Source organism: Mirounga leonina, unplaced genomic scaffold (assembly GCF_011800145.1).
Source record: "Mirounga leonina isolate KUSES-001 unplaced genomic scaffold, KU_Mleo_1.0 Mir_125, whole genome shotgun sequence".
Lineage (NCBI taxonomy): Eukaryota > Metazoa > Chordata > Mammalia > Carnivora > Phocidae > Mirounga > Mirounga leonina.
In genome coordinates, this window is record NW_023270305.1 from 22,482,934 (window position 1) to 22,509,101 (window position 26,168).

Sequence of the window (26,168 nt, forward strand, 5' to 3'; positions counted from 1 at the left end):
ATAATGGCACTGGTGGCAAGTCCATCTGTGGGGAGAAATATGATGATGAAAATTTTATCCTGAAGCATATGGGTCCTGGCATCTTGCCCATGACAAATGCTGGACCCAACACAAACAGTTCCCCATTTTTTTCATCTGCACTGCCAAGAGTGAGTGGTTGGATGGCAAGGCTGTGGTCTCTGGCAAGTCTTCAGGGCATGAATATTGTGGAAGCCATAGAGTGCTTTGGGTCCAGGAATGGCAAGACCAGCAAAAAGATCACCATTGCTGACTGTGGACAAATCTAATAAATTTGACTTGTGTTTTATCTTAACTACCAGTCCATTACTTCTGTAGCTCAGGAGAGCACCCCTTCACCCCCATCTGTTCAAAATATCCTATAATCTTTGTGCTCTCACTGCAGTTCTATGAGATCCGTATTTTCCTTATTCCCCTCCAAGTCTAGCTGGATTGCAGAGTTAAGTTTATGATTACGAAATAAAAACTAAATAACAATAAAAAAGAAATTAATGAGAAAAAAATAATAGGTCATTTAAAAATAGACTTATAAAAGAATAAGTCTTTATATTTATCCACATAGCTACTACTTTTGGCACTCTTCACTTCTATATTTACATCCAAATTTCCATCTCATATCATCTTTTTTGTGTGTGTGCAAAAAGCTTCTTTTAACATTTCTTATAGTATACCTTGTAAGCAATGAATTTCCCAACTTTTCAGTCTTAAAGTCTTTATTAAAACTTTGGTTTTGAAAAGCATTTTCACTGGGTATAAAGTTCTAGGTCATTCTACTGTTTTCTGCTTGCACAGTTTATGATCAGAAGCCTGCTAAAACTGTTACCTTTGTTCCTCTGCATGATGTCTTTTCCCCACTGGCTGCTTTTATGATGTTCTTTTTATCACTGGCTTTAAGGAATTTGATTATCATATGCTTTTTGATTTGTAAATTTATAGTTGTCATCAAAATTGAAAATTTCTGTCTACTATTTCTTCAAATAATTTTTGACCTACCCTTACTTCTAAGATTTCAATTATCTGAATGTAAGCTTGACATTGTTCTAGAAGTCACTGAGACTTCTGTTCATTTTTTCCCCAGTCTTTTTTTTCTGTGCTTCATTTGGAATAGTTTCTATTTCCATCTTCAACATCACTTTTTTTCCTACTGCAATGTCTAACCTTCTGTTAATCCCAATCAATGTATTTTTTTCATTTGAAATATTTTACATTTCTAGAAGTTTCCCCTGGGTTATTTTATGAATTTCAATTTTTTCATCACGCTTGCGTTTTTCTTATACTTCCTTAAAAATATGGAGCATATTTTTCAGTATTCTTCATTGCTAATTCCATCATTCCTTCCATTTCTGGGCCTATTTCCAAAGACTGATATATTCTCCTGGTAACAGATCTTACTTTCCTGCTTCCTTACACATTTGATTAGTTTGGACTGGATAGTGGGTACTATACATTTTACGATATTAGGTGCTACACTAGTTGTGTTTCTTTAAATACTATCGGGCTTTGTTCTGGAATGTACTTATTAATTAGAATCCGTTTGATCCTTTCAAGGCTTGCTTTTAAATTGTTTTAGAGTGGGTCAATATTGCCTTCACTACTAAGGCAATATCCTTCTAAGATTCCATTTTAGGTCTTTCCAATCTGGACAGTAGGAACTATTTTCAATCCTGTGTGAGCCCTGGGGACTGTTTCATATTCTGTCCACCTATTCACCTATTCTTTTCTGTTTGTTTTTTTTTTTTCCTGGTCTTGGGCAGTTTCCTTCTGCACATAGCAGCACTCAGCCAAAGACTTGAGATGACTCCTCTGCTCATAGCTCTCTTTCCATGCAGCTCTCTCCTCTCACATATTCTATTCCACACATTCTAGCTATGTTGACCTCCCCAAACTCCAACTTCTTTCTCCTTAACTCAGTTAGGTTTGGGTTTCCTATCCCTGCATTTCAGCCTGGAAACTCTTTCTAGGCAGAAATCTGGAGCAATTATAGTGTTCCCCTTTCTCAGTGTTCCCATTTCTCAGGGATCACTGCTCTATGCTGGCTATTGCCCAATGTCTGAAAACCATCGCTTGATTTATTTTATCTGGTTTCCTAGTCGTTTAAGACAGCAGCAAAAAGCCAGCCCCTGTTCTTCCACCATGACTGGAAGTGCAAGTCCTATATATATTTTTAATGTTTATTTGAAAGAATAGATTTCATTATTTTATTCATATGTAAGTAGCAATGTAGAGAGTTTAAAACAGAACTCTAAACCTCATTTTGGACAATGGAAAAGGTCAAATAGAAGAACATATGTAACAACACTTTTTAAGCTATAAAATACTACGACTCATAATGTCCCTCATAATCATGTACCAACATAGTCAGTTACTATTAGAAAACAGGATAAAAAAAAAAAGAAAACAGGATAAAATACCACTAAGAATGGAGCACCTACAATAACAAAGATGTCTAGAGAGAAACTTTGGTTGAATTTTCAGAACTGTATTACAACTCTCAGTAAGCCACCCATAACCAAATTTCTGTTAAACCCATAAAAATAAAATAAAGGCAAGAGATGAAAATCCATCACCAAAACTCTGGTGAAGAAAGAAAAACCCCAAGTGCTGTCACAAAACAGATATGAAGAAATGTAGTAATGAAGGAAGTAAACTAAGTCTATTCTTAGCAGTATTTCTAACATATTACATCCTTGGATAAATAACCTCTATCTCTCTATGACTCAGTTTCTCCATAGCAGTCATTTTGGGGAATGAAAGAAGTTAAGAATGAATGTAATCTTGTGAATTCTAAAGCATTACACAGATGACAAAACTGCCTTCATGTTGGTACTTTTCAAAAGGTAATATTTCAGTGAGATAAAAAGCTGAGCCAATTCTCTCAGTGATAATCATCTATTCAATAGAGTAAATAACCTAAGCTACAAGAATATATACTTCGCAGGGGTCTCAAAGTGATTTTCAGTTTGAATGGAAACAAATTCAACCAGTAATGATTTTTATTTCTTTCTGAACTAGGTCTTAAGCAGTTGAAGAAACTCCCTGTTAACTAGAATGGTTTAAGAGAATGATTCCTGTCTAAATGCTAAGATGGCATAAGATTTAGTGTGTAAATATAGCTGACAGATCTTTATGTGTAAATACTTTTGGCCTTTCATAGTCACATATTAAATCAACAAAAGACAGTGTAGATGAAAACATTCTACTATGAGACAGGAGGACATTGAAACTTTTTCAAGCTAATCTAAGATACCACAGATCTTTATTTTTACTTTTATTTATTTTAAAGATTTATTTATTCATTTTAGAGAGAGAGAGTGTGTGCACAAGCAGGGGGAGGGGCAAAGGGAGATAAAGAAAGAGGGGGGGGGGAAGCAGACTCCCCACTGAGCAGGGAGCCCAAGTAGAGGGTTGATCTCAAGACCTTGAGATTATGACCTGAGTTCAAACCAAGAGCTGGAGGCTTAACCAACTAAGCCACCCACGTGCCCCTACTTATTTTTTTAAGTAGTCTCCACGCCCAGTGTGGAGCCCAATGTGAGGCTTGAACTCATGACACTGAGATCAAGACCTGAGCTGAGATCAAGAGTTGGATGCTTAACCAACTGAGCCACCCAAGTGACCCTAAGATACCACAGATTTTTAAATGTACCATTACTTTATATAGTAGTATAAAAGAAAGAAAACATGTATATTGGCTAATTGAATTTAAATAAAAAAACCAAAAAACAAAAAGCACTGCCAATTAATTATGTTTGTAGAGAATTTAAAACAAATTCTAGTATCAGATGAATTGTGAAAAATGGGTAACTTAAAACGCATGTAATAATTAACTTCAAATCATAATCAATTATTTGGAAAAGCTAATGAAACTAGGCACTGAAAATACTTGCAAACCATTAACCAGAAAGGTATGAATATGAATGAAGATCTTTGTGTTTCACCAGAATAACTAAAAAAAAAATACTCCTACAGGTATTGGAAATACTTGTAAATTAAAACTCCTTGAACTAAAAAACAAAATGACCACTCTGGAGTTTTCCAAACAAATACACTCTAGTTTTACCTATTATTAACAGAGCACAAACCATTAAAAGGTAAGATTGGTTGTGTATTTAAAAACATCTTTAACCAAAGTTGATTTCAGAATCAATGACATACTTGGAAAAGCAAAACTAATCTGTTGCTAGAAAATGGCAGAAGTCATCCCACAGAAGAGAAGTATCTGGGAATATTTTATCTTCTGCTTGCTCATACTACCCTTAGTGATTCAAACAATACACTGGGGGCATTATCCTATAACCAGACAAACTGCTGTTCATGTTTGAAGACAGCGAAAACCATTCTCAGATAACCAAGAATTCAGAAATACTTTTTCTTCAAAACTACTGCTTCACCACCATTGCTCCCCCCCCCACCACCTCTCTCACTAAAGATTACGGCCTAGTTTGGTATAATTAGTACTCAAAATATACAATTGTTAAAAACAGTTAATTTACATAACTCAAGTATCAGTTCTTGACCACACCTGATTTTCAACTTCTCTACTTAAGTACTTGATTAACAACCAAGAGTAATTAATAACTGCATCATCTTAATCATACTTATTTGGAACTCTGAAATCCTCTTTTTAATTAATATGCAAAGAAATCTTTAAAATCTAACACTAACTTTTCCCCTGTTTCAGGGATAATTTAAGAGATGATAAACTTGCTGGCAGTTAGGAAAAGAATGGCTTATTACAAAAAGTGACTAATTAACAAAAAAGTATAATGTGGGGGGGGGGCAGAGATAAGAGAAAGGGACCACCAGAGCACCTCTTCAGAGCAGAATACATATAACTGAGAGAAGTCCTATTAACAGTCCTCTTGATTCCATTTTGTAACATTCAAAGGCTGAAACCTCACCACACTGAAAGTATCTATAATATTATGACTTCTCCAGATCCTAGAGTTTAAACGATTACTGAACTAAAAAGATTATAAAAAAAAATTAAGATTATTAAAAAAACCACAAAATTTTGTCATATGCTATACCATGTGGAAAACATATTATCCAATTACTATAATTATTGATTACTTAAAAAGACATCTTTGCCTCTAAGAGAAACTTACTTGTCAGTAAAGAGACCCACTTACTTGTCAAAGCTATATTGGGCCATTCTAGCAATGAAGGTTGCTTCCCCAACCACCTGAGCCATTCTTCCAAGAGCTTCCCCTGCTGCACATCGTAAGATGGGGTTTGGGTTGTCCAGAGCACCCATAACCAGTGTCAGAGCAGATTTACGAACTTCCTCAGGTCCTAAAGTACTTTTGTTTTCAGCCAGGCCCTACGGTTATTTAAAAAAAAAAAAGGCAATTCAAAATTCACATTAAATTTTTAAAAATGTGCTGCAATCTTTGTAAACATACCCACTTCACCCACTTTTTTTAACCAGCTTTTTATTTTTTAATTTTTAAAAGTTTTTATTTTATTTTTTGTTGTTGTTGATAATGAGCTCAAATTTTTTTTTTAATTTTATTATATTATGTCAGTCACCCAGTGCTCATCATGACAAATGCACTCCTTAATCCCCATCACCTATTTCACCCATCCACCCACCCACCTCCCCTCTGATAACCAGTTTGCTCTCAATAGTTAAAGAGTTTGTTTCTTGGTTTAGCTCTCTTTTTCCCCTTTGCTCATTTGTTTTGTTTCTTAAACTTCACATATCAGTGAAATCATATAGTATTTGTCTTTCTCTGACTTATTTCACTTAGCATTATACTCTAGCTCCATCCATGTCATTGCAAATGGCAAGATTTTATTCCTTTTTATGGATGAATAATATTCCATTGCATATATATATATATATATATATATATATATATATATCACCTCTTCTTTATCCATTCATCTATCGATGGGTGTTTGGGCTGCTTCCATATCTTGCTATTATAAATAATGCTGCTATAAAATAGGGGCGCATATATCAACCATCCTTTTTTTAATTGAAGTATAGTTGACATACAACATTAATTTCAGGTGTACAACACAGTGATTGGACAATTTTATGCATTAAGCTATGCTCATCATAAGTGTAGTCACCATGTGTCACTGTACAATATTATTACACTATTATTAACTATATTCCCCATGCTGCATTCCTGTGACCTATTTACTTTATAACTGTAAGTTTGTATCTCTTAATCCACTTCACCTATTTTACCCATTCCCCACCCCTGCCTCTTCCTCAACCATCTTCCACCTGTATATACTACGCCTAGATCAATACCTGTTAAATCGACAGTAATCACTTTCCTAAACATGATTCAGAACATGATATATAACATAGTCATAGTCAATCAGCCCTAAAATGAACAATCCCTGGAAGTGTCTCTATCCAAAAACAAATGCTCAAAAATTGTTTTTGTATGTAAAGGACACTGTACTATTAAATCAACTGTCATTCAACTGATTGACATTTATCATTAGAACTTTAAGGAAAAGGTCTGATTATAAAACTTTGATTTGTTTATATAAAAATTTCAGAGAAGATAATTATGTCATCAAGAGTACATTCAATATATAAAAAGATAAAATGGGTAAAAATATCAGTAACTGAATATTGATACAGTTTGTTCATCATATTAAATGTTAATATCTCTGTTCTAGGTACACTTACTGTCATGGAACTTAACTTACTTGAGACCAAAAATCCAACTCATGGTGCTGAGGGAAATGTTAACTACAACAGAGGCATTAGTGAGCGAATCTATGAAGAAAAGTGTACTTGGACCAATATTACAGCTGGTACACTAGCCTTCCAAACACTAAGAAAGACCATGATTACTTTTTTAAAAAATTCAGATGTTGGTATTAGCTGATGGTCTCTAAATAGGGCATATACTAACAGTTATATATAAACGATACAAACTTATATTTCTATAATCAATGCCTATGTCCCTTTTCCCTGATGTTTACAAAACATGATTTAATTCATGCCCATTTAAACACCTGTACTTACTGCCATTTTCTTTTACAAGTAAAACCTTATAATAAGCTTAGTGCTGAGCAATATAAAAAGTTTTCAAATACATCATGAGAGGCCACAGGCTGCACAGAACAGTGCATGAACTCTGAGAGATAGGCAAAATATTTGTTATTTCACTTCATACATGTAGAAACTGAGGTTCAAAAGGTTAAAGGAACTGCACAAGACATAAACCTAAATGAGAGCTAAACCAGAACACAGTCTCTAAATGCAGCCTTCTTTCAGCTATACAACATAGCCTCTCCTGATTTATGGTCTAAACCACAAAATGAACTTAAGTTTTATCTGGTTAACCTTCAGTAGAGTATCAGATGGCATTAGACATCTTTGAAAATTCTGAAAGAACTTTCCAGCACTTGTAAAATCTGAAAGGTCACATCGAAACATGAACTTGAACATTATTAAAATATAGAACACTATTTAATTACAATGAGCCTAATAAATCGTTTCTAATAATTTAATTAAACTAATATAAAAACATAGTTATCAAGGGATACACATATAATCATCAAAACGGTCTAGAAATACCTGCCTTAGTAAAGGCATTAATTAAAAATCTTAGTTGAGAATACTTATGTTTTAAAAGTAAATACCTTTAGTGCACTAAGAACAGCAGTAAAAATATTAAGCTGCACAGCCTGTTGGCGGACACCTTTGGCTTGTTTAACACATTCAGCAAAGTGATCCAACATTTGTAATCTATAATCATAGAATAAAGATAACATTAGCAATACTTTTCATTCAAATATGGCTCAGAAAACAAAAGTAAGAGCAATAGCTAAGTGTTTAACAAATAATGTCCCATGCTGTTTCATTTCTATTTCATTCCTGCAGCTGGTTCAAACCAGATCTCCTCCTCCTGAATTGATATAGGGACATGTGGTTTTTAACTGGAACAAAGCAAGCAACTAAATATTAAGTTTCAATTAACGAAATAAGGTAATAACTTCAAGGTCATAATGTTCTTTAACATTAACCTCAGCATCTAACAAAGTGACTGGCATATAGTAGGTGCTCAAGGTTTCTTGAATAGAATAACAGTCACTAACTATGCATCTTTTTTTAAGTTGAAAAATTTAAAATGTGGCATAATTTTTTTCTTCTTTCAAAATATTCTCACATGGAAGAAAATAGTACCTCATGTCCTATTCTCAAAAGCCAACTGGGAGATTTTGAAAAAAATTTAGCTTTGGTAATTTTTTTTAATGTAGAAAATCAAAAATGAATTTTTTTTATTATTTCAAATTATTTAAATGAGGCAGCAAAAAAAAAAATCACAGCCATTTGAGACTACTCGGATAAAAGAGATTGAGATCATTTCAGATTCTGAAAATAAATGGGATGGGCAAGGAATGCTGGGAAGTTGGATTTAGTACTAAAGTAACTATGAACTAAAGTAGGAAACCAGTATCTCCCTTAAGGTCACTATAAGGATTTAAGCTCAGTGTATAATAGGCCATAGGTCTCAGGTCAAAGCATTCTTCAAAATCAGAGGAAGAAATCATCTAGTCTCCAGTAGGAACTCCAGTTAGTGTTACTGGGGGCTAAAACTGACTACTTTAACACTTGCTGTGACATAGATCCACATCTTCTATGGATGAGGAAGCAGCGCATTATTCACACTGCTTTCAAGCACACACATAAGAAGAGACACATGTCTCCAACACTACCGTTAAGCATCATTTGCCTATAACTGACCTCAAGTACATAACCTTTTAAAACGACTTATTTAAAAAATGTTTTTCTTTATTATAAAATAGTCATTTTATTTAATTTGGAGACTAGTAACAAAAAGTTACTAGCCAAAAATAACTACTCTTAACCTCAGGTATAATCATTTCCTTTCAGGTCTTTTCTTACGTATTCACATATACATATGTATTGGTATACACATGTACATTTTTATGTATTTTAAAATACTAAACTGGGATCACTTCTTGCTTTTTATTTTATTTTTCTTATTTAACATTTTATAAGGAGTGTTTTCTGATATCAAAACATTGTCTATGTAAAAAATATTCTAGTGGCTCCTGTGTGGCTCAATCGTTAAGCATCTGCCTTCGGGTCAGGCCATGGTCCCAGGGTCCTGGGATCAAGTCCCGCATCGGGCTCTCTGCTCAGCAGGAAGCCTGCTTCTCCCTCTCCCACTTTCCCTCTGCTTGTGTTCCCTCTCTCACTGTGTCTCTCTCTGTCAAATAAATAAATAAAATCTTAAAAAAAAAAAAAATTCTAGCCTGTCAATTTTCCATAATTGATTCATTCATTCCTCCATCACTGGATATTTAAGGTATTATTATATTTTTAATAGAATTTATTTATTCATAGTTCACCTTGTACAAAAGTGATTTAAAGTAGTTAAGATAATCCTGGATTCTAGTTACAGCTCTCATAACTAGCTATATAACTTTGGGCAAACCACAAACTCTTGGACCTGGATTTCCTTGGATTTAAAACAAGGACATTAAATTAGATGCTTTATGAGATTCTTCCACCTTTAATGTTCTTCAACATTTATGTGGCAACCAAATGTTCTTAAAGATATCTGGGTAAAGTAAAATTTCACACTGAAGTTTTTCTTCTCAAATTAAAAAGCAATTATCAAGTAACCTACACATTTTTAAAGATAACACTTGTTATCTTTTATATTTATGCTATCTTTTATATACAGATATAACAATGTTTTAAAAGCATGTTTTTTATTTTGCGGGGGGAGGCACCTGGCTGGCTCAGTCCGAAGAACATGTGACTCTTGATCTTGGGGTTGTGAGTTTGAGGATATAGAAATTCCTTGAAAACAAAATCTTTAAAAATAAAAAATAAATAAATAAATAAGCATATATATATATATATATATATATATATAATTTTTAAGATTTTTTATTTTTAAGTAATTTCTACACCCAACGTGGGGCTTGATCTCACAACCCCAAGATCAAGAGTCACACACTCCACTGACTGAGCCAGCCAAGTGCCCCTAAAAGCATATTTTGTTAAACAAGTTACCTGAAAGTATCTTACACTAAGTCATTTTCACTTTTTCTTTTGAGAAAACCACCATAAATAGACAAAATGCCTACTAAAGTTAGGGAGAGTGTCTGTATACAAAGAATACAGCAAACCAAAATGCTCCTCTTAGAAAAACAACCAGTTATTTTAGTTTCCCAAGTTCAGACTCAAATCAAAAGACAAACGTTATTAGAGAGTAGACTTCTCACTCATTAACTTCTTCAGTAACAAAATCAAAAGACTTAAGCAAACTGATTTAATGATTCCTCGTTAAAGATATAGTGAAAGCCTACTTATAAGCTGTCAAATGAACTACTGAAATGAAAATCTTACCATTTAAGACATAGTCCACAATACAATACCAGACGCTAGTACACAGAGCCAAATCTTAAGAACAATTTCAAATTATGTGGAATTTTCATGTAATTTTTTCCCATCATGTATGTGTCACTTATGTTATTAAATTTATAAGCCTATGTTTAAGTAGTAATTCACCTTATTGTAGGTAACTGGGATGGGAACCTATTGTTTGAATATAATTTATATGTATATATTTTTTCCTGATAGATAACTTTATTTATGTTAAATACTTTAAAATTTTTAAATTTATTTTATTTACTTATTTTTAAAGTTTTTATTTAAATTCCAGTTAGTTAACTTACAGTGTAATATTAGTTTCAGGTGTACAATGTAGTGATTCAACACTTCCATACAACACCCAGTGTTCCTCACAACAAGCGCACTCCTCAATCCTCATCACCTCCTTAACACATCCCAATAACCACCACTCCTCTGGTATAATTTATATTTAGCTAAAATTACCTGATTGACTTTATACTAACCGGTGTTTATAAGAAACATGAGGAAACACTACACCAAAAAGAGCCACAGAAGCATCAATGACTGAAACCCCAAGAGGAAGAGGACCAGGCACAGCTTCTCCAGCAGGGATTCGTAAATAAATGGAGGATGGATCATGCTCCAGAGCCCCACTTCCAGATGCACTGTTTGGCTGGAGCTACAAAAAGAATGACATAAAAATCATTCAAAATCTACTTGAATGAGTATTAGTCAAGAAGAACAGAATGAGAGGAAGGAAAAAAGGTACCAGTATCAACAAAAAAAACAAGAATGACTGAATCTGAAAATTTCCAACAAAAAAACCACAAGAATAATTGAATCACAAAATTTTTAAATAGATAAAAATATGATTTGGCCATGAAACAAAGCCATCAGTAACACCTTGTATAATTTTAAGAAACTGCTCATTCATTCTAAAACATTTTTATACTGCCCACCTTAAAATGTGCAAGCCAAACAATATCAGGAGGAACTTAAACCCACAAAAAATTCATCAAAAGAAGCTGTAGTAACTCTTTTTTAAAAGAACAGAAGAAATTTACCTTTTTTCACTATTTATCTACCATCAGGAAGCTATCTTTAAATGTCTAAGAAAGCCAAAATAAAATTAAACTTTAGTCTTCAACATTTTCTTTTTAAATGACAATGTATAATAACACCATTGCTTTTGATGAGGTTGTATTTAAATTCCCTGTATGGTTTGCTACCTGGTCTTCAATTGATTTATGATCAGTTTCTTGAAGCCAGGAACCTAGAAGAACACTGTCATCATAATGGCAGAGGGATCTGAGGAGGGAAGTAGTTGTGTTGGCTGAATTGTCCGTCAAAGTGAATTCTGCTACCAGTTCTCTAAGAAGTGCGTTGAAAGATCCTAAAAAACAGAACTTCAGATCAGACGTGAAAGAATAATTTTTAGGAAATTACAATCATTGCCCACAAAAAGAAGCAACATGTTCTAAAGGGATAAAATAATTAAGTCCCTGTTCTCTTTTTAAAAAAATCTATACTAAATATTTTAATGCTAGTTTTAACATACAATAACAGTACTTTCATTTTTATTATTGTATTACGCCTTTTAGCCCAAATTATTTAAAGTAACAAAAATACTCAGGAAATATTTATATTAAATATTCACATTTAAATTTAATGAATTTAAATATATTAAATATATTTTAATGCTTTAAATACCTATTTAAATATATTAAATATGATACAATTATTAATTAATTACCCAGTGATGTGCAAACACTGAACCAGAGCACATCAGAATTCTTGGGCATGGCTGAACTGAAGACAAATCAATGGCTTATTTTAATATTAGCATTTTATATAATATTTGATATCTGCAAAGTACATTATTATTCTCTGTCAAGATTCCTAAATTATTGTCTATATTATAAGAATTATAGATTATATGAAGCAGTTTAGGGTAATAATTAAAAGCATAGAGGAGCGCCTGGGTAGCTCAGTTGGTTAAGCGTCTGCCTTCAGCTCAGGTCATGATCCCAGGGTTCTGGGATCCAGCCCCACATTGGGCTCCCTGCTCAGCGGGGAGTCTGCTTCTCCCTCTGCCTCTCCCCCACCTGTGCTCTCTCTCTCCCTCTCTAATAAGTAAGTAAAAATCTTTAAAAAGTAAGTAAAAGCACAGACTTTAAAGCTGAACCAGCTGGGGTTGAATCCAAGCTCTGCCACTTACTAGATCTCAGACTTGGGCAAGTTACCTTACCTCTCTGTACCCGAGGCTCTTCATGTATAAAATACGGCTGAATTACCTCATAAAGTTGTGGTTAGAGTCAAAGGAGATAATACATGTAAAGAGATTAGAACAGACCCAGAACACAGTAAGTGCTCAGCAAGTGTTAGCTTCTCTATATGAAGAAAAGTAACATGGTTGTCTTCCTCTGCAAAGTCAGGGGAGAGCCTTGGTCAGAACTCTGTAATACGATGAAGAACTGGAAAGGTAATATATTGAAGAATTTTTATTAGATACTGTGAACTTTATTTACCTTCATAAGTTTTTGGAGGTAACAAAGCCAAGATATCATAAAGTCTTAAACGGACCATTGCAGCACTGGCTTTCAGATGAGCTCCATGGGCTTTAATTACAGACGGAATGCTAAAATATCAAAAGTATAGTTGGTATCAGCTTACTCGCATAAGTGTTACTCAAAACATTTTCAGCAATGTATCAATGAACTGTCAAAATACATTGGTATTACATTTTCATTTTAGTTTATTCTGTGGCCTTTACTGGAACACTATAAAACACAATTTTATTTCAACCCATACCATACTATAATTTTATTTTATTTTACTATTATGTTATGTTAATCACCATATATTCCATCGTTAGTTTTTGATGTAGTGTTCCATGATTCATTGTTTGCCCATAACACCCAGTGCTCCATGCAGAACGCACCCCCCTTAATACCCATCACCAGGCCAACCCATCCTCCCACCCCCTCCCCTCTAGAACCCTCAGTTTGTTTCTCAGAGTCCATCGTCTCTCATGGTTCGTCTCCCCCTCCAATTCCCCCCCCTTCATTCTTCCCCTCCTGCTATCTTCTTCTTCTTCTTTTTTTTTTTTTTAACATATAATGTATTATTTGTTTCAGAGGTACAGGGCCGTGATTCAACAGTCTTACACAATTCACAGCGCTCACCATAACACATTGCTATAATTTTTAAGGTCATTTTAAGACAGTAAAGTTTTATATGTTTCATATATGACATTAGAGGGAAATACAAAACATGACTTTGTAAATATGCAAAATTGGATGTTAACTTGTCATAACTGCTTACTTACTGTGACATCATAGTCATGGCACATTCAATAGGGGTCATCAATTTTCTAATCACATCTTCAGTTAGGAGCTCGGGGCAATGTGCAACAAAACTCCTCATTGCTAGATAAAATATTTAAAAGAACAGATTTAAGATAGCTTTTGTGAAAATAAAATTATAGAATTATATAAAGATACCTGTAATTCTCCATTATTATACAATATAAGGTTCTGAAATCAGGTCAAACCAAAAGAAGAACTAACTGCAACTATAGAGAAAAATCATTAGAAAAGTCTAGAAGAAAGGTAGAGGGAGGGAAGATATCTGTTAGGGAGATTTTTGTGAGTGGGAAATCAAAGGTCTTGTAACATCACTAAATTCAGACAACTACAAAGAAAGCAGTTTCAAGACAGAACCAAGAGTGCACAAAATAGCTCACATAGAAGGAACATCTTTGCTGCCCCTTTAGCTACAGAACTAAGACAAAAACAGCTCTTAGATGTGTGGGAACAAAACGGACCCCTTGCCCTGCCACCCTTATGCTTTAGTGTATATCTGTTTCCCACAATTTGGAAAAAGAAGCACTTTTCACTCTGAGATAAATCAAAAAAGAATAGAGTCACCCAGGGTAATTCTAGTTCCCAAAGGAAACCAAACTTGAGCCTTTCCTGTAAGTTGCCGACTTCTAAACAAAACCAACTTTATTCATGATTTTCATGACACTGATGTCTGGAAAAAATGCATCAACATTTGCAGATTTGATAATTTTGGCTGTCTGTCCATTATGAAAAGACGTACTGTCAACTCAGTGACTTTGGAGACCGTGAGTTTCTTCTTCCTTTGAATACCTACCGGGCTGTTTACGTGGTGGCCCGTGCCTCTCTGACAGGTGGACTACTGCTGTAACTGGGAATCAATAACTGGGCTCCGGCTCTCATCTTACCACTAATGCTAACCTCCTTTTGAGAGTCTCAGCTTCATTTCCATTGCAAAATTAGCAAACCGGCACAGGTTATTTATAAAGTTTCTCTCTAAATCTACAAGTCTATGAATTTATTATTACACATTAAAATAAAAATTTGAAGTAGTTATTTTCCTTCCCCTCACAAATATTTTAGTAATAAAATAATATTCTGAGAGTACAATCCTTTCAGTTCTTACCACATAAAGCTCCGGCACGACCTTCCAATGTCACCTGCCAGGTAAAAGAATCGCCTCGGGCCTTCTCAGCCTCCAATTCCTTTAGAGAACGGGGAAAAACATTTCGCCACAGTAACAACATCTTGGGCAGATGATAACGAACAACAGATGGTCCTATTGGAGAAAACGAGAATGCGAAACCATACACATAAACCATATATATAAACCATACATTACAAACAAAGTCAAAGAGCCCCACACAGGCTTTAACAATACCCATCGTTTTACTCTATCTTTATCTGTAATGTAAGATTTTCAACGTGCATCTTTTATTTTCCAGTTTGATTGAGAAATAATTGACATATATTGCTGAATAAGTTTAAGGCATACAGCATGATGGTTTGGGTTATAAATAATTGTAAAATGAGTACCATGACAGGTGCAGCCAACACTCATCATCTCATATAGACACAATAAAATGAAAAAAAAAAAATTTTTTTTAATTTTCTCCTTGTGACGAGAACTCTCAGGATTGACCCTCTTAACAGCCCTCCTGTCTGTCACACAGCAGTGTGATCTGCAGCCACCGTGCCACACGCCACACCGCTGTCTTTACTCAGCTCAGAACTGCAAGGCTATACCTTTTGACCACCGTCCTCCACCTCCTCTCCCCCCACCTCAAAATGTTTCTTAACATATCTATTAAAGCATAATAAAACTCACCTACAAAGTATCAACATTTTTAGCAGCCAAACGTAAATCCATAACAAGTACTTTAAAAGAAATTACCCAACCATATTCAGAATGGTGGCTTATGCATTATCAATAATGAAATACATCTGGGATACAGCTTATGACATCTTTTCTATAAATACACATGTATATAAACATAGACACCCAAGTCCCACACACATACGTCTATATATTCCTCTATTTGGGGGGCAACTGATATGGCTAATTTTGTTTTATGGAGGAGCGGTATGTTTAGAACTAAGAATTTACATTCTAAGGAACTCCTTTAACATACCATGTAACGTATTTAACATAAATTTCTGGAAAAGTTAGCACTTTTTATTTTCTTTAGAAAACTAGGGCAAAGTATACCTTCCAAAAGGTAGACGCTCAAAGTGGTGAGTGATTCTGTAGAGCACACACACACACGAACTAAAAAGTAGACACATCTCATCGCCAGGACAACATGTCTTTCTGTTCTCTGTACAGTGCTAAACTTTGCCTGTATCTCAGATTTGTCACAGCACTTAGGAAAGTGAAATTCAGAATGGTAACCCCAGAAAAGCAGCACCAAAAAGACCACTTAAATGTGACCTTATTACCACCCTACCAAAATCATGTCACTCCCGTCACTCTGGAGATGGAATGTGCCCCCATACTCTTATCTCATTTGGTTAACACTAAGCCAATTAGTTAGACCAGGCCTATTCTGATAGTCAAGGTGAAACTTTGTTAACAAATTTCTCATTAAATGTACTTCAGCAGAAATTACCAAAAATAGGAATCCACGCCCAAATGAGAGGAAAAACACCTTCACCAATTTTCTCATGTCATTCACAGTCTAGAATGTGAAGTTTAATACTTTTAAATTAAACTTTCTTTATCGTCTACTGACAGTTATACAGTTAGACAAGATCCTACTCAAATATAACTATACCTAAAGTCATAAGTGCTCCAAGTAAAAGCCATCCAGCCTGGGTACGCTGTAAAGACAGCCTGCTATTTTGGGCAGCAGTTCGTAAGAGATCTTCAGCAATACTAACTACCATCTGCAAGAGAAGTTTAAAATTGGATTTTAACTGAAACAAGTTAAAGAAATCAAATAAGAAAATACATAGCTAGTGTGCTTAGTTAAAAAAAAAAAAAAGTTGTCCTTTTTTGTTGTTGCTGTTAACATGTCTTAAAAGAGGCAACATCAAGGGCTGCTCCATCCTGATTGCACGCCTGTCTCTGAGGAGACCCCACTAGCACAGTGGTTAAGAGAGAGCTCCAGAGCCAGACTGCCTGGGTTCATATCCCAGCTTTGTCATTTCCTGGCTTTCTGACCTGGGATTAACTTCCCTGCCTCAGTTCCCTCACTGGTAAAACAGGTATAACAGGAATGCCAACCTCACTCCAGGAAGCATTAAGTAAGTTAATACAGCAAAGCACTCAGAAGAGTGCTGGTCCATGCAACCACTTAATAAATGCTATTATTGGTAGTACTGTTATCCTATATTCGAAGATTTGTTGAACTCCCATTATGTTTCTGCCATTAAGCTAATCTTATGGCACCTACAGTCTTATTAGAGAATCTGTCACAGGGAAAATGGGAAGTAACAAGCAGCACATGATTAAATGACAAAATAGTAAGACAGATGTAGTCGTGGTCTGCAAAGGGGAAGGTTATCCTAGATGGAGTAGCTCTGAGGAGACGGCATGAAAGAAATGACACTCTAATTGGGCCTTCAAACAAATGGATAAGTTTGGTACAGGTGACCAAGAAGGGGGACGAGATTCTAACGTACGAACAAAGGCATGAAGGCTGAAAAAGGCGTGAGAAGAAAGCAAGATGACTAGTCTAAGTAGAGCAGTGGGAAATGAGAATGAATGGGTAGAAAGAAGGCAAACTGCGGAGGTGCCAGTTTACCAGAGGGGATTATGTTTATTCTCTGAGCACTGGGTAGTCCCGAAGGGTCTCTGAGCTAATGTGAAACATGGAAGTGGTATGGGGAGATGGGAGAAAGACTGCAGGCAGGATAATCAGAGAGGAGGCAGTCAAACAACAAAAGGAGACGGAAGCTGAGATTCGAGCAGTAGCTACAGAACTCTTAAGAACGAATGGATCTGGGCCTAATGTCCCAGAAAGAATCTACATATGTAAGGTTGCAAATAATATTTACATAAACAATATTCTTGAGAAAAAACCATAATAGTATTAGCAGGTATAGTAGAAAGAAACTGACTCATAAAACCATTCAACTATTATTATTATCAAAACGCTAAATGCAATAACATATACTCCTGTTATCTTTGAATACAGCAATATGAATTTTTATCTCTAAAAGCTGAAAGAAAAGCTCTGATTTCCACATAATTACTGTAAAGTTTTTTTTTTCTCTAAAATAAAATGATACTACACCCAGACAAAATCTACTATTCCTATGCAGAATTAAGTATCAAATTGTAATTAGGGTCTGTCAACTCCATATTGGCAGAACACTGTTTTTTATATTACTATAGTAAAACTGTTGTTTGATCACCCAGCTCAACATTAAACACAGAAGGTGTTCCAATGAAGACTAAAGCCCACGTGACAGCACTTACAATTCCACGGTCTCTGTCATACCTTTCCCTTGGCATGAGGAATGCCCAACGGACACTGATGAACTCCACCTAACAAAGCAGCCATTGCAAAGCTGTATCCGCTAACAGCTTCCGGTGACGTTTTCAAGTTGTTGAGCCGTTCTGCGCACCTGTCTAGAAACGGTGTCAGCTGGAATGGTAAAGCCACGGCCACACAGCGCAAACACCAGGCGGCGGCAAGCCGGGCAGCCATACTTGGATGAAGAAGCACTGAAGTCACGGTTTCCAAAAGTCCTAAAGAGAAATACACCAAAAAATGCCTCTTTGATGAAGTCAAATGATTTCATGGACAAGAAGAATATGTGTAACATGATTAAAATCATAATCATTATGGTTTTACCCAAATACTTTCAGAACTTTGCCAAAACACAATACATTATCTCAGAAATAGTAGAGAATTTTAAAGGAACACTTTCTACAAAAAAAAACACAAAACATGCATAATTACATCCCAAAAAAATATAAAGGTTGATGTAAAAATTAAATGTGTATTCAACAAATTTTAGCCAATTATTAGAAACAAACTACCGTGACTTTGTCTCCCCAACCTTTATTTCACCATTTATTCAACATTCACAAACCCAGTGAATCTTAACTTAAATAAAACTGAACTTTTAACAAATGATCTGAACACTACTCATTATAATGGCAAGTAACTAATCAGGAGTTAAATATCAATCACACTTATGACTTTCTTTTTAAATGGTAAAAAGAATCCCAGCAAGTAAGTGAATTATCATACCTATAGATGCTTCCTGAATAAGAGGGGATGCAGTAGCATTCAGGCTCTGTACCAGGCTCCCGAGTTCTTGGAGGGCACAGACCATCACATGCTGGCTTGCTGCAATGTCTGCTGCTCCAGATTTGTTTTCACCACTAGTATCATTCACTACTGCTTCTGGAAACACAGAATCATGGGTTTGATGTGGGTGAATTAAGTTGTGACGAAACTTTTTTGATTTCTACAACTGACATTTTTATACCAGTATTTGCACCAGTTGATGCCTGGGTGTTAAAAGCTCTGTGTGTAACTACTTCTTAGCGGAACACCAGTGTAACTAAACACTGAAGTGACTGAGAACACTGTTTAGTGACATCAAGGCAGTACTGAAGTATGCGCGGAGGTATTCTGCCTGCGTCCGGGAATAGCCCTAACTTGAGCAAGCAGCAGCAAAGCACCGTGTACCAAAGCACTGGTTCCTCAGAAAGGCACGTGGCTTCCAACTGCAACTCTACCAGTCACATCCGCTACATGACACTGGGCAAGCCACTCCACTAACCCGAGTCTCCAGTTCTCCTTCTGCTGAGAGGGATAAGGGACTATCTCAAAGAGTACTGTGGTGATTAAAAAGTCAATTCACATAAAGAACAGAGCACAATGCTTCCCACAATACACATGCAGTCAGTGTCAGCGGCCATTATTGTTACTTCAATATTATTGCTGCTATCTCAAGTGCTGCAATATATGGATAGCAACATTGTCAAATTACGGACCAGAAAGCAGATCCATAAGGAAACTGGCTTTAGAATTCCTTACTGAGATGCTCCTCAAAGTTCCCGTTAGCTTTGCTGCCCTCTTCCCTGACCTTTCAATAGAACTGAAATGTATTTAACATGTATTTAATTCTGCTTTTAAGATTTTAAAAAAATCAAATGGTTAATCTATGACCTTAAGATTAATAACCTTTACATGACAGTAAAACTTCCTCACCTTTTTTGCATTCATTGTGTATTAATAGACTATAAGATGAAATCAGAGAGGGAGACAAATCATAAGAGACTCTTAACTATAGGGAACAAACTTAGGGTTGCTGGAGGGGAGGCAGGTGGGAGGATGGAGTAACTGGGTGATGGGCCTTAAGGAAGGCACTTGATGTAATGAGCAGTGGGTGCTATATGCAACTGATGAATCACTAAACTCTACTTCTGAAACTAATAATATACTATATGTTAATTAATTGAATTTAAATTTTAAAAATAGACTAAAATATATATAATATATAATAACAGAACAGATTAATACATTATAGACTGTAATTTTCTCTTTTTTTCGAGATTTTATTTAATTTATTTGCCAGAGAGAGAGGGAGAGAGAACGGCAAGGCAGAGGGAGAAGCAGGCTCCCTGCTGAGCAAGGAGCCCGATGTGGGGCTCAATCCCAGGACCCTGGGATCATGACCCGAGCCGAAGGCAGATGCCCAACCGACGGAGCCACCCAGGCATCCCCAGACTGTAATTTTCATTATGGACCTCGTTATTTTTAGCTATTTCTGGACTTCGAAATGCAGGAACTCTATTTTTTGATTGCTAAACCACAGCTCCTTGACCAGGTACTATCTATATCTGGTTCACTATTTTATTCCCACAATCTGGCACAGTGTTTCTAGCCCTTAAACATTTCTTCAACATATTATTGTACAAATATTTTTCAAGTTGTGAACCTAGGACAGATTACTGTTTTAATATAACTGAAGAAAAATACCTCATTAATTTAAACACCTTTAATTCACAATTCATAACTTTCAGTTAGCCCTATGCATTTAAAAATGCTTTGCTTGGGGTAGCTGGGTGGCTCAGTTGGCTAGGCACCCAACTCTTGATTTCAGCTCGGGTCATGATCTCAGGGTCATGGGATTGAGCCCCAAGATGGGCTCCGCGCTCACATCACAGAGTCTGCTTGTCTCTCTCCCTCTGGTCTTCCCCCTGGTTGTGCGTTCTCTCTCTCTCTCTCTCTCAAATAAATAAGTAAAAATCTTTAAAAATAAAAAAACAAAAATGGTTTGCTTGATGTGGATGGAGCTAGAGTGTATCATGCTAAGTGAAATAAGTCAGTCAGAGAAAGACAAATACCATATAATCTCACTCATATGTGGAATTAAAAAAAAAACAGATAAACATATAGGAAGGGGTAAAAAAGGAGAGAGGGAAACAAAGCGTAAAAGACTTTTAACAATACAGAACAAATTGAGGGGTGATGGAAGATGGTGGGTGGGGGATGGGCTAGAGGGGTGATGGGTATTAAGGAGAGCACTTGTCATGATGAGGGCACTTGTCATGATGAGGGCACTTGTCGTGATGAGAATCACTGAATTCTACTCCTGAAACCACAATTGAACTGTATGTTAACTAAAATTTAAGTAAAAAATTTTTTAAAATAAAATAAAAATGGTATGCTAAGTAAAAGCTATTATAAACAATGAAAACTATAACCATTTGTGAATTTACTTTTACTAATTTTATAAAATATTTAATATATATTCTTTAAATATAAATTACTGATTATTCTCTATTCATTAAATTGTTATTTTTTTAAAAGATTTATTTATTTATTTGAGAGAGCGAGAAAGAGAGACAGAAAGCAAATGGGAGAAAGGTAGAGGGACAGAATCTCAGACTCCCCACTGAATGTGGAGCCTGAATGTGGGGCTCGATCCCACAATCCTGAGATCATGACCTGAGTTGACATCAAGAGTAGGATGCTTAATCGACTGAGCCTCCCAGGTGCCCCCAAACAAAGCATTTTTAAATGCATAGGGCTAACTGAAAGTTATGAATTGTGAATTAAAGGGTGTTTAAATTAATGAGGTATTTTTCTTCAGTTATATTAAAACAGTAATCTGTCCTAGGTTCACAACTTGAAAAAAATTTTACAATAATGTGTTGAAGAAATGTTTAAGGGCTAGAAACACTGTGCCAGATTGTGGGAATAAAATAGTGAACCAGATATAGATAGTACCTGGTCAAGGATCTGTGGTTTAGCAATCAAAAGATAGATTTATTTATTTCTAAAGACCACTATTAGGCAATATAATTTGCCTGATTAAGGTTTAGAAAACTGAACTGTCCTACGGAATGTATATTTTACCTTTAGTTCCCTAATCGGATTAACAGCTCCATGAAGGCAGGAACTTTTACGTCACTCATTATTCAAACCCTGAATTACTGCTTTGCAATCTCAGATACTCAGTAACTACTTCTTAAACTGAGAAATTTATAAAATGGACATTTCTTTTAATTATGAATAACTGAGGCTTCACAGTATATCCTACAGTGGGCTAATAACCACCTGTAATTGCTCCTAAGTCTTCCTATTACGCCTATTAACAAAAGGAAAACAAACAAACATGTGTTTATAAAACAAAAGGCCCAAGCAGAAAAATTACAATAGGTTGTTCCTCAAAGATAGCAAAGCACTATGCTGCTGAATACCAGGAGAGCTAGAACATCAGCACAGGTACTAGAAATGAACAGAAAACCTAACCTTTCAAACATGCTACTCAAATCTTTAAAAATTCTATTTCACTGTAATTATGTTGTTTTAATAACAAATAAGAGTACTCAATAAAAGTGACTCTTAAAACACAGTCCAGAAAAGGACATGAACTAATCAGACCCCTTAGTATTTACTAAGCATAATAACATAAAGCTAAATGACTACAGAAATCAACAACACACATCAAGATATCAATTCTTACCTACTGCTTTCATTTGTTTTCCAATAGCTTGGCATATCTCTTTGGCAGCTGCAATCTGGGCTTTTTCACCTAGCAAACTGCCCACAGTAGCTCTTAGGATAAAGGAGACACATCGTCTTGAGTACACAGCCTCTACATGTGTTTGCGTTGCCCGAGGATGGGAAACCAGATCAAGTACGTGGGACAAGAATGTAGCAAAGCTACGCTCCAACCACTGACCACCCAATGTAGTTACAAAAACAACATATGCCTATAAATAAAGATATGAGATTACAGATAAAGCAATACAGAAATAAATGATCACAGCACACGAAATAAATTATACTTGAGATTAAAGTTGAGAAAATTCAATACTTAAAACCTTTTTAGTACTTCTAGCATAGGAATTACTGGTGGAATTATCTTTGGCTAAAAACTGTTCTTAGTAGCTTCCTGAAGAATGTAAAATGACAGTGAGGAGGGAGGGAAGGAAAGCTGAACTCATCCTGATGATGAGGAAGGTAATAGGTTATAGGATTAAGAAAACTCTCACATCCTAAATAAACATTGACCTAGGACCAGAAAGCCCTACTTGTGACCGTAAGATAAAAATGGTTTACTTCTACTTTACACTTGTTTCAGGAACAATGTACAGTTGGAGTGATTTTGACTAAGATCACAAAGAAACATTTTATCTTTTTATGTATTAATTATTCTTCGATCATTAACCATAACACCTTATTTGCTTAATTATTATCTTGTAATTTTAACTACAAGTCAGGATTAGTTTCATAATTACATTGGTGATTACTCATTAATGATAAATCCAATCGAAGTATTAACCAATACGATTAGCTACAGAGTCATTGGAGAACATTAAACTCTAAATGCCTCAAGCTATTTGAATACAATTTCAACTAAAACTGAATTATTTTACATCTGATTTTCTGCCAAGTAAAATTTGGGAAAATGTGGGATACTTACATAAATATAGCAGACAAAGGCTTATTTGCACATCATTAAGAATCTATCTTTCCATATAAGTGTGTAATTTGGAATTTGAATGTAATTCATTCATTTGGTAAAATAAACATTTTGGAAAAAAAAAAAAAGCAGACAATATAAAAAAACTGTGTGTACTGAGTCTTCCGTGAGATTTCACCAGCAATGTGAACAGAATTCTTTCATATGTATCCATTACAAACCTGTGTGACTCCAACTCTCACTTCACGATTAACAGACCCTCCAACTTTTAACATCTCTCCACCACTCTTTAAAAAACCTGACCCTCCACGTAGAAATCCTGTGGCCATGAGTTCTAAGACTTCATCAAATGTCGCTCGCTTCACGTTCTGGCGCATTACTTTCAGGAAGAAAAGTAAATTCATAAGCAATATATTTTGCTATTCATTGGATAATATTTTCTAATAAATTTAGCTTAAAAATTCAAGTAATTATTTTTAAGGATCCTTAAACCACTACAAAGAGGGTCCTTCCATTGTCTTATAGTCTTTAAATTTACAATGTACTTGCAAAAATAAATTCAATTTTGAAGCAAAAAATGCTAGGAAACATGGAAGGAGCTAGAGATTAAAAGAAATTTATTAAATCTACTCCGAACATAGTCTAATAATGTTAACCTTGATATATGTAACACAACAAGGACAAAGCACATCCATAGCAGATACTGCTAATTGATCACAGCCCTCATTCCCAACAGAGTAGACTCAAAGAAACTTTGCCAAGTCCATGCTTTCTAGACAACAGTTAGCAATAGATTAAAATGTCACTGGACTGCAGCTGAATTGCCATTCCCTTGCACAGAGCTTCATATTTTATAAAGTCTTTCACATACAGCTGCAAACATAATCCTCACAAAAAGTCTGTAGGAGAGGTATAAAGCTCATGATTAAGTATGTAGACTTCGGAATTTGGCTGCCTGGGTTTGAATTTCAGCTCTGATGCTTAACAGAACACTTAAGAGAACACAAATTACACAATCTCTGTAAGCCTCAATTTCCTTGTTTATAAATTGGGAATAGTAACAGTACTTATAATTCATAGGGCTTTTGTGAGGATTCAATAAAACTCAGTTATATGCTGAATTCAGTGCCTGGCACATAGTACTTAATAAACGTTACCTGTCATCATCATCATCTAATTGCACAGACTGAAATTATTATCGTTAAAGATAAAGAGACTAAAGCTCAAAGGGTTTCACAGCTAATTAACAAAAGTGCTAGGACTTGAATCTATAACATCTGATTCTCCTTCTACTACACAGAGCTGGAGTAGGGGTGGGGACAGTAGCAGGCGTGGCCGGGCTCCCTCAGGGTCCACTCACAACCCTCACTGAGGCACCTCTATGCAACTGTGGGCACAGCAGAAGTCACAGGACAAATGTCTCTGACTCTGCTTACAGTAATGGCCAAAAAAAAAGAAAACAAAAGAAAAATAATACTGTACTATAAAAGGGATCTACTCATCAGAGATTGCAAGTAAGGAAGCATATTAAGTGCCAGAATCCAGTCCCCTGAAGATTATACAAAACCATTTCATAAATCTTACTTGCTTTTATATCCAGTATACTTGATAGATATTATCCTGTACATTATAACCACAAAAAATGTCTTGTCTATATCAAGGAAAATGCCATTTGGGTAGTTCTATTCCCTGAAAAAGTAGACAAAGATGCTTAACAATTTAAATCTTTCAAGTGACTTGCCTATAACAAGTAACTTATTTAGATAGATTTCATATACCTTCAAATATCTGTTACAGTCTACATCAGGGATTGGCAAATGATACCTGTTGCTTGTTTTGGCATCAACGCTGTAGCCATGACTGTTCCTAAGAGTTTAGACACTGCCACTCGAACCCCATAATTTGAGTTTTCCAAAGCCTTAAAGCAGTGAGTGGCAATATTTTCCAACTCAGCAGTCCACATGAACACAGCTTCATTCTGTAGTTCTAGTAAACACTGGAATTAAAAAAAAAAAAAAGTAAATTACATCCTAGAACTTCCACTTCCAGAGATATAGTAACAAGATTCAGATTTACTCTCTCTCCTGAAATAACCAAAAAATTAAAACATACGAAATAAGAGTTTTCATGACACTGGACATTAGGCAGTGAAGGAGAGCAATGCTTAGGAGATGGAAAACAAACTTAACACTGTAATCGTTCCAGCTTACGGCCTCGAGAGAGTTTTCAGTACTTAGGAGAAGACATTTAACACTAAACTCCTGTAGTCTAAAGAAGAAAGGTCTCAAATCAATAACCTCAGCTTCAACCTTAAGAAACTCATGACGTAGAGCAAATTTAGCACAAAGTAAGCAGGGGAGAAAAGAGAATAATAAAGATAACAGAACTGAAATAGAAAACTGAAAAAGAATAGAAATAAAACCCAAAGCTGCTTCTTTGAGATGACCAATAAATTTGATAAATCTCTAGCCAGACAGATAAAGAAAAGACAAAAGACACCAATTACCAAAATTAGGAATGAGAGTGGTCACATAACT

The 26,168-nt window shown here is 35.3% G+C and overlaps 1 protein-coding gene across 1 annotated transcript in view; it reads right to left on the reverse strand.

Moving 5' to 3' along the window:
* HEATR5B (HEAT repeat containing 5B) overlaps positions 1–26,168 on the reverse strand; it is a 109,581-nt gene that overhangs the window by 70,384 nt on the left and 13,029 nt on the right. The window contains exons 6-18 of the mRNA XM_035000926.1: positions 25,456–25,627; positions 23,853–24,010; positions 22,669–22,918; positions 18,936–19,091; positions 18,177–18,427; positions 16,506–16,617; positions 14,858–15,010; positions 13,719–13,818; positions 12,919–13,028; positions 11,620–11,783; positions 10,894–11,069; positions 7,639–7,744; positions 5,151–5,341 (exon numbers count right to left, since the gene is read on the reverse strand). Coding sequence (XP_034856817.1) covers positions 5,151–5,341; positions 7,639–7,744; positions 10,894–11,069; positions 11,620–11,783; positions 12,919–13,028; positions 13,719–13,818; positions 14,858–15,010; positions 16,506–16,617; positions 18,177–18,427; positions 18,936–19,091; positions 22,669–22,918; positions 23,853–24,010; positions 25,456–25,627 — 2,099 coding nt within the window. The remainder of the gene's footprint in view (positions 1–5,150; positions 5,342–7,638; positions 7,745–10,893; positions 11,070–11,619; positions 11,784–12,918; positions 13,029–13,718; positions 13,819–14,857; positions 15,011–16,505; positions 16,618–18,176; positions 18,428–18,935; positions 19,092–22,668; positions 22,919–23,852; positions 24,011–25,455; positions 25,628–26,168) is intronic.